Here is a 15,980-nt window from a genome sequence, read left to right as displayed (position 1 = left end):
AATGCTGCAATGCAGAATACTGCTCGCACTGTCTTGCCATTTAGTAAACAGTAAACATGAAGAAATGGAATGGTTTGCAGCAAGCCTTTGCAGTAAATGCCCTTTACAAGAATGGAAGTGTGAAAGGCATGCATCGAGATGTGTGGTGTCACTTCAACATAGGATGGCATGGTCGTGCTCCATCAGCATATTCAATCAACACCTGGGTCCACAATTTTGAAGCAACGATTTCTGCACTGAAGAAACAATCTGCAGCAAAACCCGAATATCGAGGCTGTGTGAACTGCTTTTGTAAGAAGCCCCAATGCTCTGTTTGACATCACACAGTTTCTACAGCAGCAACAGTTAAATATTCAACCACTTCTAAATGTTGACATAAAGTTCCATCCATACAAGCTTCAGATAGTCCAGAAACTTCAACCTAACGCTCTGCTGATGCGTAGACAATATGTTGAACGCACGTTGGCCAAAGTGCATAATGACAACAATTCATTAACAACCTGTGTGTGTCGAATGAAGCTCACTTCCACCTTTGTGGCTTTGTCAATAGACAGAACTTTTGCTACTGGTCTAAGCAAAATCCACAACAGCTATACGAGCATCCATTGCACAGCAGCAAAGTTACTGTATGGTGTGCCATGTCATTGAGTGACATTATAGGCTCCTACTTTTTTGAATATGATGGTGGGTGCCTAACCACTATTTCATCTGTCCAATATGTTGCCACAATGAAAAGTTTTGTTGCACTTGAACTGCCCCATTTTTCTGCCAACAGCTGACTTCAATACGATGGAGCAACAGCATGTTCAGCACAGATATCGATGGGAGCTGTACAACAATTGTTTGGCAACAGTATCATTTCAAGGCACAGTGACACTGCAGAGCCCCTACGAATGCCTGACCTGACAGCGTGTGATTTTTTTATTGGGGCCACCTTACCACCTTAACAGCTTGGTTCACAATACTCTAGCTGCTACCACCAAAGAACTTAAAGGAAGAATACGAGCGGAAATCAGCAGGATTCCTATTGAAATGTTGAGTTGGGGTACACATGATGTTCTTATTAGGCTGCAGGAATGCGTGCACTGAAGAGGGGGGGGGGGGGGGGGTCATCTATTGGATGTGATAATACGAAATAATAATAATTGTGACATATTCAATAATGGTGTACTCTGTACTATACACCGAAATAAATAAATGTGTGTAAAGTAATTGTGCTCATCCATTAATCTCTGTTCCAAAACTTTCCCATCATTTTGTGTCAACCTATATAGTCTTATGTTAAAAAATTTTACAAAATAAGACATGTATTACAGTTAGAAACTGAATGTGTATCATGAGCCAGTGTAACTGATGGCTCACAAATACGTTGATTTTATTCACTCCAGTATTTGTGAATGAGAGCTCTTAGTGATTTCCAACAAACTTCACACACAATTTCAAACCTTTGTGCAACTTTTCCTCACTGACACCACTCACAAAATGAGGAAAGGAAAGAAGTTTGTTGCTTACTACATTTTCGCTGATCATGCAGTAGAACTTTAGCATAAGACATAAAGATTCAATTTATTTTCTTTTCTACTGACTCTATTTGCATACAGTATCTACATATATCATTGCATTAAAATGCAAAATTATATCATTGTGTGATAGATAATTCAGGAGATACAATGTCATAAAAACTGAGATGTGTGAAAATCTAGTTGTTGCTTAAAGTAGGCTGCAAATTACCCTATTTACATTCATCCGGTATTTCTCAATGGCAGCACTTAGTGCCTTTCCAACAAACTTTATGCACAACTTCAAGTCTTTCCTAAAAAATTTTTTGCTTACGTGCTTAAGAGCAAATACGAGGGCTATTCAGAAAGTAGGGAACATTTCTGTCTGACGCCGCTAGGTGCACGCCAATCGCATATATTTTGGTATGTGCATGCTTGGCAGCTTAGTCGGCATCCATCCGTGACAGCAGGAACATCTCTGCGGATCTGGTTATTTCAATATTCGAATCTGAAATGTGCACTGCAATCAAAAATCCTGCCAGTTGTGAGGTGCAGTCTGTGATAAAGTTTTTGTTGGCAATAAACCTAAAACCTATACAAATTTATCATGAACTGTGCAAAGTGTATGAAAACAATGTAATGGGTGAGTGTTCCGTACGGGTATGGTGCATTCGGTTTAAAAATAGCCAAACCAACATTCATAATAAAGAGAAGAGTGGATGCTTGAGCATTGTGACTCACAATCTTGTTGCTAAAGTTGATGAAACGATTAGTGAAAACCGTCGCTTCACAATAACGGAGCTTTCACTTTCTTTTCCACAAGTTTCACGGACTTTGTTGTTTGAATTTGTCACTCAAAAGCTAGGCTACCACAAATTTTGTGTGATCAAGAAATATGGTGAGTAACTTTATTAGAAACAAAGTAATAAGCTTATATGAATTTTGAATTAATCTCCTTCAAAGTACTGTCCTTGGGCAGCAATGCACCTATCCCAATGTTGAATCCCTGACTGGAAGCATTTCTGGAAGGCTTATTTAGGAAGGGCATTCAACCATGCTGTGCCAAATTCATATTTTTGAAGAAAAAAACCTTATTTCACAAAGCATCTAGCATCCAGTGCATGTTGGTCTATCGATTATTCATATGATTTTGAATTGCATCCTTGTTGCTTTTTGAACATTTTTGAATACATTCTAAGTTGATTTCTGAATGAATCATCAGTTAATTTTTGAATGTGTGCATAGTGTACATGGTGTCTCTACCAAGGGAATCCCCGTTGTATCTAAAAATAAACTTTCATGCAGACAAAAGGGGAGGGGGTTGTACGGACTGAATGGAATAAAGCTGAACAGGTGAATGCCAATCGCTGTTTGTGTATGTGGTTGACTGGGTTTGAGAATGATCAGCTTTGTTATAATTACTAACGGAATCCATAGATTCAGACTACCCAAGTGGAAATAAATTACTCACAGGAATAACAGGTAAGAAAGATTACCTATTTTCATCTCGATATAGACAACAAAATAAAATTTTGACAGAAAATTTTTGACCGGATCGCTACACTAGTAAATTCTGAGAGTAGTGCAGAAAATCTACATCTACATCTACATTGATACTCCGCAAGCCACCCAACGGTGTGTGGCGGAGGGCACTTTACGTGCCACTGTCATTACCTCCCTTTCCGGTTCCAGTCGCGTATGGTTCGCGGGAAGAACGACTGTCTGAAAGCCTCCGTGCGCGCTCTAATCTCTCTAATTTTACATTCGTGATCTCCTCGGGAGGTATAAGTAGGGGGAAGCAATATATTCGATACCTCATCCAGAAACGCACCCTCTCGAAACCTGGACAGCAAGCTACACCGCGATGCAGAGCGCCTCTCTTGCAGAGTCTGCCACTTGAGTTTATTAAACATCTCCGTAACGCTATCACGGTTACCAAATAACCCGGTGACGAAACGCGCCGCTCTTCTTTGGATCTTTTCTATCTCCTCCGTCAACCCGACCTGGTACGGATCCCACACTGATGAGCAATACTCAAGTATAGGTTGAACGAGTGTTTTGTAAGCCACCTCCTTTGTTGATGGACTACATTTTCTAAGCACTCTCCCAATGAATCTCAACCTGGTACCCGCCTTACCAACAATTAATTTTATATGATCATTCCACTTCAAATCGTTCCGTACGCATACTCCCAGATATTTTACAGAAGTAACTGCTACCAGTGTTTGTTCCGCTATCATATAATCATACAATAAAGGATCCTTCTTTCTATGTATTCGCAATACATTACATTTGTCTATGTTAAGGGTAAGTTGCCACTCCCTGCACCAAGTGCCTATCCGCTGCAGATCTTCCTGTATTTCGCTACAATTTTCTAATGCAGCAACTTCTCTGTATACTACAGCATCATCCGCGAAAAGCCGCATGGAACTTCCGACACTATCTACTAAGTCATTTATATATATTGTGAAAAGCAATGGTCCCATAACACTCCCCTGTGGCACGCCAGAGGTTACTTTAACGTCTGTAGACGTCTCTCCATTGATAACAACATGCTGTGTTCTGTTTGATAAAAACTCTTCAATCCAGCCACACAGCTGGTCTGATATTCCGTAGGCTCTTACTTTGTTTATCAGGCGACAGTGCGGAACTGTATCGAACGCCTTCCGGAAGTCAAGAAAAATAGCATCTACCTGGGAGCCTTTATCTAATATTTTCTGGGTCTCATGAACAAATAAGGCGAGTTGGGTCTCACACGATCGCTGTTTCCGGAATCCATGTTGATTCCTACATAGTAGATTCTGGGTTTCCAGAAATGACATGATACGCGAGCAAAAAACATGTTCTAAAATTCTACAAGAGATCGACGTAAGAGATATAGGTCTATAGTTTTGCGCATCTGCTCGATGACCCTTCTTGAAGACTGGGACTATCTGTGCTCTTTTCCAATCATTTGGAACCCTCCGTTCCTCTAGAGACTTGCGGTACACGGCTGTTAGAAGGGGGGCAAGTTCTTTCGCGTACTCTGTGTAGAATCGAATTGGTATCCCGTCAGGTCCAGTGGACTTTCCTCTATTGAGTGATTCCAGTTGCTTTTCTATTCCTTGGACACTTATTTCGATGTCAGCCATTTTTTCGTTTGTGCGAGGATTTAGAGAAGGAACTGCAGTGCGGTCTTCCTCTGTGAAACAGCTTTGGAAAAAGGTGTTTAGTATTTCAGCTTTACGCGTGTCATCCTCTGTTTCAATGCCATCATCATCCCGTAGTGTCTGGATATGCTGTTTCGAGCCACTTACTGATATAACGTAAGACCAGAACTTCCTAGGATTTTCTGTCAAGTCAGTACATAGAATTTTACTTTCGAATTCAATGAACGCTTCACGCATAGCCCTCCTTACGCTAACTTTGACATCGTTTAGCTTCTGTTTGTCTGAGAGGTTTTGGCTGCGTTTAAACTTGGAGTGGAGCTCTCTTTGCTTTCGCAGTAGTTTCCTAACTTTGTTGTTGTACCACGGTGGGTTTTTCCCGTCCCTCACAGTTTTACTCGGCACGTACCTGTCTAAAACGCATTTTACGATTGCCTTGAACTTTTTCCATAAACACTCAACATTGTCAGTGTCGGAACAGAAATTTTCGTTTTGATCTGTTAGGTAGTCTGAAATCTGCCTTCTATTACTCTTGCTAAACAGATAAACCTTCCTCCCTTTTTTTATATTCCTATTAACTTCCATATTCAGGGATGCTGCAACGGCCTTATGATCACTGATTCCCTGTTCTGTACATACAGAGTCGAAAAGTTCGGGTCTGTTTGTTATCAGTAGGTCCAAGATGTTATCTCCACGAGTCGGTTCTCTGTTTAATTGCTCGAGGTAATTTTCGGATAGTGCACTCAGTATAATGTCACTCGATGCTCTGTCCCTACCACCCGTCCTAAACATCTGAGTGTCCCAGTCTATATCTGGTAAATTGAAATCTCCACCTAAGACTATAACATGCTGAGAAAATTTATGTGAAATGTATTCCAAATTTTCTCTCAGTTGTTCTGCCACTAATGCTGCTGAGTCGGGAGGTCGGTAAAAGGAGCCAATTATTAACCTAGTTCGGTTGTTTAGTGTAACCTCCACCCATAATAATTCACAGGAACTATCCACTTCTACTTCACTACAGGATAAACTACTACTAACAGCGACGAACACTCCACCACCGGTTGCATGCAATCTATCCTTTCTAAACACCGTCTGTACCTTTGTAAAAATTTCGGCAGAATTTATCTCTGGCTTAAGCCAGCTTTCTGTACCTATAACGATTTCAGCTTCGGTGCTTTCTATCAGCGCTTGAAGTTCCGGTACTTTACCAACGCAGCTTCGACAGTTGACAATTACAATACCGATTGCTGCTTGGTCCCCGCATGTCCTGACTTTGCCCCACACCCGTTGAGGCTGTTGCCCTTTCTGTACTTGCCCAAGGCCATCTAACCTAAAAAACCGCCCAGCCCACGCCACACAACCTCTGCTACCCGTGTAGCCGCTTGTTGCGTGTAGTGGACTCCTGACCTATCCAGCGGAACCCGAAACCCCACCACCCTATGGCGCAAGTCGAGGAATCTGTAGCCCACACGGTCGCAGAACCGTCTCAGCCTCTGATTCAGACCCTCCACTCGGCTCTGTACCAAAGGTCCGCAGTCAGTCCTGTCGATGATGCTGCAGATGGTGAGCTCTGCTTTCATCCCGCTAGCGAGACTGGCAGTCTTCACCAAATCAGATAGCCGCCGGAAGCCAGAGAGGATTTCCTCCGATCCATAGCGACACACATCATTGGTGCCGACATGAGCGACCACCTGCAGATGGGTGCACCCTGTACCCTCCATGGCATCCGGAAGGACCCTTTCCACATCTGGAATGACTCCCCCCGGTATGCACACGGAGTGCACATTGGTTTTCTTCCCCTCTCTTGCTGCCATTTCCCTAAGGGGCCCCATTACGCGCCTGACGTTGGAGCTCCCAACTACCAGTAACCCCACCCTCTGCGACTGCCCGGATCTTGCAGACTGAGGGGCAACCTCTGGAACAGGACAAGCAGCCATGTCAGGCCGAAGATCAGTATCAGCCTGAGACAGAGCCTGAAACCGGTTCGTCAGACAAACTGGAGAGGCTTTCCGTTCAGCCCTCCGGAATGTCTTTCGCCCCCTGCCACACCTTGAAACGACCTCCCACTCTACCACAGGTGAGGGATCAGCCTCAATGCGGGCAGTATCCCGGGCAACCACAGTCTTAGTCCGATCAGGGGATGCGTGGGACGAGCTGGCCGTCCCCGACAAACCCCCATCCGGACCCCCACAGTGATGCCCATTGGCAACAGCCTCAAGCTGTGTGACCGAAGCCAACACTGCCTGAAGCTGGGAGCGAAGGGATGCCAACTCAGCCTGCATCCGAACACAGCAGTTGCAGTCCCTATCCATGCTAAAAACTGTTTTGGAAAGAACGTCTGAAATAATCTACAGAGAGCGCAAACAAATCGACAAAATTTAAACGGTTATTAAAATACAAGATTGCCTAGTAAATGCAGTAATGCTGCTACTTGTGCACTGCTGACACTGCTCGGCGGCGGAAGGAGACTAAGCGAAATTACACTATTCAGGTACTAAAACACGATGCTACACTCTCAAATACTATAATACGCCCGAAATTTATGAATTAAACAATGCAAGTACCAAAAACACGCAAAGAAATTAAGAATTAAACTATGTAGCAAATGAGTGAGCTAGGAGTATACGACTTGCTGCTGCAGCTGCTTATCCAACGGCGGCAGGGGGCACACTGACTGCGACCAACCGACACTGGCCGTTCAAAACAAAAACAGTAGACAAACGACTACGCGAATTTACACTATTCAGGTACTAAAACGCGATGCTACAACTCTCAAATACTATAATACGCCCAAAATTTATGAATTAAACAATGCAACTACCAAAAACACGCAAAGAAATTAAGAATTAAACTATGTAACAAATGAGTGAGCTAGGAGTATACGACTTGCTGCTGCAGCTGCTTATCCAACGGCGGCAGGGGGCACATGCATTGTAAGAACTCATAACCCCCCCTAACCGAAGAATAAACACGGGATAACTAAACCACTGATTGTGACAGAGTTCGTGAATTTAGCTGGAGAATAAGTTTTGATACTGGCGTGAATAGTTACAAAATAGCTGATGACAAGATTGTTTGTCAGAAAAAGGAAGGAGAAAAAAATGGGGACATTATGAAAGAATATGTCAATTCCAAATTTATATAAAAATTTCATGCTACTTCTTTTCGATCTCATTCTTGAGAAACTGGAGCATATGAATGATTTTATTTTATTTCCACCTTTCCGACAGTCAAGCATTAATCGCCTTGCAAAACAATGAAGTTATTTTTGTCGGCTTCCTAAATAAATTTGGCTTTTATTAATCTTTTCTGCTGAGGCAGTCAATTTATCTGAAGAAAAGTATTTAATTACACACTATTGGGGACTTTCAACTATTCTCTGTATTTCAAGCACTATTTTCATCTTCTAGCACGTATGGTATTATGCCATAATAAAGAATCAAACATGAAATAATACAGTACAAGTAGTCCAAGAAAATTTACATCCCGAAAACCACACTGAAAAGCATAATATCAGGTTGAGACCTACTTCATTTGGAATCCAGGCATACGAACATGCACTTTACGCCTATTTATGCGTTCTAGTATGGTTTATCAAATTCCAATGCTCTCGGAATATCCTCAGATGTCTTGTTTCTTTTACGACGAAATGTAAGATCTTTTAATGTTTTACACGTACGAACATACAGGCTTCCTAGACATCATAGCTGCGGAAGCACAGTGACGCCTGTTATCTGGCGCTCTCTGGCGACTGTTGAAATGACCTATTTCTAACAGACTGTGGGGAAATATTGTGAATGGTGGTTTGAAAAGCATTACTTTCAAATTAAACTTCTTTTTCGCAAGATGAACTATGTGCAAGAATGTACAATGAATTTCTTAAATCACAGAGCTTGTGACTCTCATTTAAAAATCAACCCTTTACGGACGAGCCAGTTAGAAGAATTTCGAGCCTAGAAGATCGGATATTTATGTTGTCATTAAACTTTTTACTGGCACATTTGTGTGATGTGTTGAAGTGTAACAAGTGCAAAAATGATCAACATTATATGTGAAAGCTAAGTTTTGTTTCAGCTTAATAATCTTCGAGACCAATATTATAAGTGAAAGGCTTAGCTTTTCTTATAACAACACTATGAATATTAATTTAAATCATTAACTTTTCCTATTTGTGTGTTCGCACTACTTAACAGTGATGTTGCCATTGGCTGACTACATCGCCTGTCCTATGCTCAGAATATCTGCTGTCATCGGCTGGCAAGATCACGTGACACGAGCTATGGCTGGCTTACAAAAGTGCAATGCATCTCAATTTCAATTTTTCAGAAAGTAACATGCGGTGTTTGATTAAATTCGAATTTATATTTTAGTGATACGAAAATATGCAGCGTACATGTTGCTCCATGCCAAAGATCTTTCCAAAACGTGTTTTCTCCACTGAGTTTTCTTTTCTAAAGGGTCAGGAAATTCTATGCCATGTATAAGACCATAACCATTTAAAGGATCGACAAGTTTTACAGTTGCGAGGAACACAGAAAAAGTGTATTTTCATCTGGGAGAAAGTGTATTTTTAACAGGGAAATCTGTGATTTTTTTTTCCTTGTCCACATATTCACCCTGATGAAAGACATTGTAAATACACCTTCCTATGAAAACTGGCTGAAAAGTTATAATGTGTTAACGTTATGTTGCCCGTCTCAATGGATCAGGATATCAGCCAATTTGCTTTGAATGGTTTTAGCATCAGCAATTGCTGCTAAAAATACTCATTCACCATATTTTTTGATAGTGCCTCATAAAAGACAGGAAGAACATTGGGTAAGCAGGGACTGGGGGAAAGGATTGAAAAAGGAAGCCACCAGGTAAAATTCTGTAAAGAGCATTAATCTAATCATTGTTAATACTTGGTTTAAGAATCAGGAAAGGAAATTATGCAAGTTGTAATGTAATGAAGCCAATGGTATAGTAGAAATTCTAGAATGTCAGTATGTATCGTGCTATATTTATGCAGAGAAAATTTGATATAAAAACTGTGCCTATAAAAATTAATTATGTCTCATCTATATAGGCCTATTTATATTTCACATTTTCAAAAATAATGGTGAAGTTTTAACAAAAAATTTTTGGGGATTCAGTTTTATTAATTTTATTGTATATATACCAGCGATTGTCTGCACGGTTGTCTCTGACAAAGATATAAAGTCATTGCTTTGTACAGCATCCCTGTTCTCCCTCACTGTTTAGACACTTGGCAGGAAGATTTTGTAAAGGGAAAACTAAAAAACTAGAACTAAACTCCTCCTGAACAGGCCATGAAGGTCCAACGGTACTGACCGGCCACCGTGTCATCCTCAGCTCATAGGCGTCACTGGATGTGGATATGGAAGGGCATGTGGTCAGCACACGGCTCTCCCGGCCATATGTCAGTCTACGAGACTGGAACCTCTACTTCTCAATCAAGTAGCTCCTCAGTTTGCTTCATAAGGGCTGAGTGCACCCCGCTTGCCTACAGCATCGGCAGACCGGATGGTCACCCATCCAAGTGTTAGCCCAGCCCGATAGCGCTTAACTTCGGTGATCTGATGGGGACCAGTGTTACCACTGCGGCAAGGCTGTTGGCTTTTGTAACGGGAAGCCAAGTCGTTTTATGAGGCTGCTGAAAGCAGATTCTATGCATTTTTGTTTTTTGTTCACATTGTGCCATCATAATATGTGAAATATTGCATAACAGAAATATTTAACAGTTCATATACTTTACTTGATTTAATATTTGAATAATTACCCAATTTTCACAATACTACTTGATTTAATATTTGAATAATTACCCAATTTTCACAATACTTGCATCAGTTAATTTTCTCCATATTAGAAGTAAATCTGTGGACATTATTATGTCTCTAAAGAAGACAATGCAGCCAACATAAAATTAACCAGCTAAGTCATATTTCATATTTTCATATGTAGACATGCCCTTCAATGAGACTTAGTTCAAAATAATGACTAAGGTCTGGTCTGAGGACAAGCTGTTGAATATGCAGCACTGGAGAGGCACATAAAAAGTTGAAGAGGCCTGAAGATGCAAGAAAGCATCAAAAAGATACCTCATTGCATTGTAGGAAATACTGCAACCAGCCAAACGATTTTTTTTTTTAATGATTTTATTGTACCATTACTAGTTTCGGGACTGAACCCATTGTCAGACAGTAGCATTGACTTCTTCGCAAGTTTTACATTGTGTCTTACTGAAAAGCATTCATGTAAATATTATAAGACAGAGGTTTGATTTTCTTGAACAATCCGTGCTGATCAATGAACTAAATACAAGAATGGTGGATCAAATCAAAATGCGTACTTGTTATTAAGTGTTAACATCCAGCACTTTTCAGACTGGTTTCTATGTAATCAGAAAACAGTACAGGACGTTACAAAATAATGTATACACATTTTCCAATTTAATCTCTTTCTAAGTAAAGCAGATAGAAATAATTGCTTTGTGTGTGATAATTCAGAAAGCAGTAAATAACTTATCAAAGAATGAAAGTAGGTGCTTCAGTGTTGTCAACCACAAATAGAATGTGAGTGAGATTTGACCACACTGGAGAGTTGAACTTGGAACATTTGAGCTTAACAATTGCAAGAATCTGAGGCAAGTTTGAATTAGGTGGAACAGTGAATGATGTGAAGATGGGCTGTAGTGCAACAGACAATGGAAAGTGTTGATATGGCAATTCACGTGCATATAATAACAAAAAAAGATGTGTAAATCAATGCTTTCATGAGAATACACTGAGCAAAATCAATGCTCACCGAATTTTGTGGAAAAGTATGTTAATCTCATAGGAGTCTTAGTCTGGCATGCTCAGTCATCTGAAGGGTCAATCGGGCCATACTTCTTTGAACAGACTGTAACAGGTGACTCTCACCTACAAATGCTGTGCAGTTGACTTGATGTGTGCGAATTTCTCAGTTGTACATTCCCTCCAAGATTGATGGATGAAGAGGAAGTGCTGTGGAATACCCACATTGATCACCAGATTTAACACCTTTAGACTTCTATCTTTGGGACTCTGTCAAGAACACGGCACACGCTGTAAAACCACAAAACTGGACGGCCTATGAAAGCAAACTGAGCAAGCTTGCATGCTGTTTCATCAGAAACAATACAATTGGCATACCACTTTGTCAGGGTGTGTACAAGGACAAAGAAAAAAAATTCCCGGATTTCTCCCGGTTAAAAATACACTGTCTCCCCGGTGGAAACATAGTTTTTCCCTGTTAATTGACAGTATATATTCTCTCGGCACTGTATAACTTATCAATCCTTTGAATGGTTATGGTTTTATACACGGGCATAGAATTACCGGCGCTTTAGAAAACGAAACTCAGGGGAAAAAAATACCTTTTGCAAAGATGTTTGATGTACAGTAACACGTACGCTGCATATTTTCGTATTATGAAAGTGTCAATTCGAATTCCACCAAACACCGCATGTTACTTTCCGAAGCATCAAAATCGAGAGACTGCGATGCGTATTTGCAAGCCAGTCATAGCTCATGTTACATGATCTCGCCAGCCGATGACAGCGGATATTCAGAGCTTCGGACACGTGGTGTAGTCATCCCACAGCAACATCACTGTTAAGTAGTGTGAACACAAGAACAGGAAAATTTAATGGTTCAAATTAATATATATAATACTGCTACAAGAAAAACAAAGCTTTCACATATAATATTGGTTTCTAAGGCCAATACACTGCAAGAGAAACTACGATTTCACATATAATGTTGGTCTTTTATGCACGTATTACATTTTAAGATATATCACACAAATTTGCTAGTAAATTTTTTAATAACGACATAATTGCGTGATTTTCTGGGCTGTAAATTCTTCTAAATGGCTCATCATCAAAGAGCTGATTTTTAAATGAGTCCCAGATTCCCAGTGAAGTAGGCCTCAGCCTGATTTTAAGCTTTTCAATGTGGTTTTCGGGATGTAAACTTCCTTGGGTACCAGTACTTTGTTATTTAATGTTTGTTTCAAAAATATGTTCATTTTGTAGTGCACATCTTTCTGAAGATGTCTGATACATAAAACATACGGGTCTGAGGAATTGTAAGACATGTTATTTGATCTTAAGTGTGCCAAAGTGCAGTCCCACACCTTTTCACGCAGCATTCTTCGATTGCACGTCACTGTATTTTGGTCAGTGGGATTGAAACGTGTATATTTTGTACTGGTTGCCATCAAACTACATTCAGGACTGTGGAAATTAAAGTGTCCTATGGTGCCTCTCCTGCTTCAGTCGGCCGGTTTGACATCCTGGCTCTCATTTAAAAAAAAAAAAACTTTTCAGAAAATGTTCACTCTTTATTCCCTATTAGCTAACAATTTGCTGCTTTGTGTGACATAAACTTAAGTATAGGATACATAAAACCAGTAAAGACAAGAGAAAAGCAAGACAGTACACATTTCTTCTATCCTTAGCTCCTAGAATTTTTTTTCTCTCTAATCTTGCGAAGCTTTACATGGCGTGCTTTCCTTTTTGCGAAAGAATCTGTTACCTCATTAAAGTGTGTCAAATATTTTCTTACATGAAAAATCGAAATGTCATTGTCTAATACTGAAAAAGCTGTTAATACAAATAGGCTCAAGACTGGTGTGGTTTCTCGACCTGATTACCTGTATTTTGTCACTGTCTGCCAGATAAAACAAAATAGGCCTTTCTAATACTGCAGCAATTGTAACACATGCCAAATAAAGGAGACTGTTTTTGCAGAAATGGTCATTTTTATAACACGGCAGAAATAATTCACAACGTACCTATATCATATGCCTATTAGCCCTACTACAAGGAAAAAGCTTCACATTAGGAAATAGTTTTATACTTCATTCATATGCTCCAGTTTCTCAGGCATGAGATCGAAAAGAAGTAGTGCGATATTTTTATATAAATTTGGAATTGTCATATTCTTCCATAGTTCAAGTGATGTCACCATTTCTTCTCCTTCCTCGTTCTAACAAACAGTGTTGTCATCACCAATTTTGTATCTATTTCTGCCAATGTCAAAGCTTATTTGCCGGTTAACTTCATAAACTCTGCCAGAATCACCAGTTTAGTTATCCCACGATTATTCTCCGGCTAGGCATTGTTACGTGTTCGTACAACGTGCTTTCTGTGCTACTTCCAGAATAGACCTTAAAGCGGCAGCTAACTGGAGACTGTACAACTGGCCCTTGTTAGTATAGCGATCTGGCCAAAAATTTTCTGTCAAAATTTCATTTTCCTGGATACATCGAGAAGATAATATTTAATCTTTTTTACCTGTTATTCCTGTTAGTCATTTATTCGCACTCTGGTTATTTGAATCTGTGGATTTCACTGGTAATCATAACAACGCTCATCATTTGCAAACCCAATCAACCACATAATCAGACAGTGGTTGGCTTTCTTTCATTCGGCTACACACTGCTCAGCTTGTATAGCCCTTTTTGTCTGCAGGAAAGATTATTTCTAGATGTGACAAGGATTCCACTGGCAGAGACATCACATACACTATGCACGCATTCACAAATCAACTTATGATTCATTCAGAAATCAACTTAGAATGTGTTCAATAATGTTCAAAAACCGACAGGGACACATTTCAAAGTCATATGAATAATCGATAGACCAACGTGCGCTGGATGCTAGGCGCTTTTTGAAACAAGGTTTTTTCCTCAAGAATATGAATTTGCCCCCTCCACTCCTAGATCCAGGGCTGCTGCGCATGCATGAATCTCACAGCTTGGGCACGCCAGTAAAATTTTTCCCAGTAGCACCCTGCGACTGCTTACACAGCCAACAGCCACGTTTCTGTAGCCAGAACCAGAAGAAGATACTACTCAACTGCGCATGCGCATGGTCCCACTCGTAACTGCTAAAACAAATGTAATGTTAACAGTTGTGACGCCATGTTCATCGGAGGCAATTTGTTGTTACGAAGCATTGCATAGTCTCCCTAAAGCCTTTGACACATTTGGCAGATGTTTGTATGAGCACTGTGTTTTGTTGCTGTACATGACATATTTCCTTTGCAATTTAACTTTTATTTTAGTTTTTTTCTCTCGCTCATGTTTTATTGCTGCAGTATTATGCTGCAGTAGCAGGATACAGTAATATCCCTTGTTAGAGTATTGGTTCTTACCAGTCTAAATTACAAATATTTCACTGAGAACAAAAACAATGAAAAATTCCCAGAATTCAATAAAATTCCCGGGATTTTCCTTGTTTTCTCCCACATGAAAAAATTCCCGGGTTTTTCCCGGATCTACCGGTTGTCCCAGGCCGTAGACACCCTGTCTGTTCTTAGTTATTGCTGACAACTTATTGCACTGGAAGGTGGCCATTCTGAACATATACTACCTTAGCAGATATGACGTCAAAAACTTTTCGTTTTTATCTGCTTTATGTTAAAGCATTATTTTGGGATACACTGTAAATAAACAACCTTTGGACCTATGCCTAGCATTATAGCCCTCTCATTCGACTAATTAAAAAAACTCTGAAATAAATATTGTTCCCTCTTCAAAAATTCATGTGACAACTCTTAAATATCTATAAAGCATTCACCTGTTTTACCTTGTTAGAGATTTGTTGCTACTTTTTGCATGAGTTCCATGGGAATACTGGTGTAGTCCTAATGACTCCAAGTTGTCAAACTTCTTATTACATACATGGCAGCGATACTGTAGTCCAGTAACATGTGCATTGTTTGTATGTGTCAAAAAAGATTCAAGGTCTGAAAATGTCTGAAGACAATCTTTCTGGATGCACTTATAAACCTGAAAAAATAAGAACAAAGAGTCAATGGTAGATCACAACACAATTGAAAGCTCAAGGTTTCCAATACTTATAGACTGTAGCACAGTGTGAAAGCATTTATATTCTCTATTTTTCTCATAAAAATGGATTTTCTGCAGCCATTTGCTGAAAGGGGAACAAAAATTATAATATAATGTAACAATATGGATGGATGAACAGACACACACATGTGCACTCGCACAAGTGCGCACATGCCCCCCCCCCCCCCCCCCCCCCGACACACACACACACACACACACACACACACACACACACACACACAGAGAGAGAGAGAGAGAGAGAGAGAGAGAGAGAGAGAAAGAGGAGGGGGAAGCGGTCTCAGTGCTCCTTGCAGCGTGATAATATGAACTTTCAGCATGATCCTAATACCATAAATATTATCTTACACTTCTCCTGCTGTCTTCTCTTTAACACACTGTTTGTTGTTGCTATGTTTCACATTCACATCCCCTCTCCTCTTGCATTTTCCTTTGT

The 15,980-nt window shown here is 40.2% G+C and overlaps 1 protein-coding gene across 1 annotated transcript in view; it reads right to left on the bottom strand.

The window, feature by feature from the left end:
- LOC124615910 (zinc finger protein 442-like) overlaps positions 1-15,980 on the bottom strand; it is a 363,598-nt gene that overhangs the window by 68,946 nt on the left and 278,672 nt on the right. Inside the window, exon 12 of the mRNA XM_047144088.1 lies at positions 15,264-15,466. Within this exon, the coding sequence (XP_047000044.1) occupies positions 15,264-15,466 (203 nt within the window). The remainder of the gene's footprint in view (positions 1-15,263; positions 15,467-15,980) is intronic.

The sequence above is a fragment of the Schistocerca americana genome, chromosome 5 (assembly GCF_021461395.2).
Source record: "Schistocerca americana isolate TAMUIC-IGC-003095 chromosome 5, iqSchAmer2.1, whole genome shotgun sequence".
Taxonomy (NCBI): Eukaryota; Metazoa; Arthropoda; class Insecta; order Orthoptera; family Acrididae; genus Schistocerca; species Schistocerca americana.
This window is presented reverse-complemented; position numbering and strand designations above follow the sequence as displayed.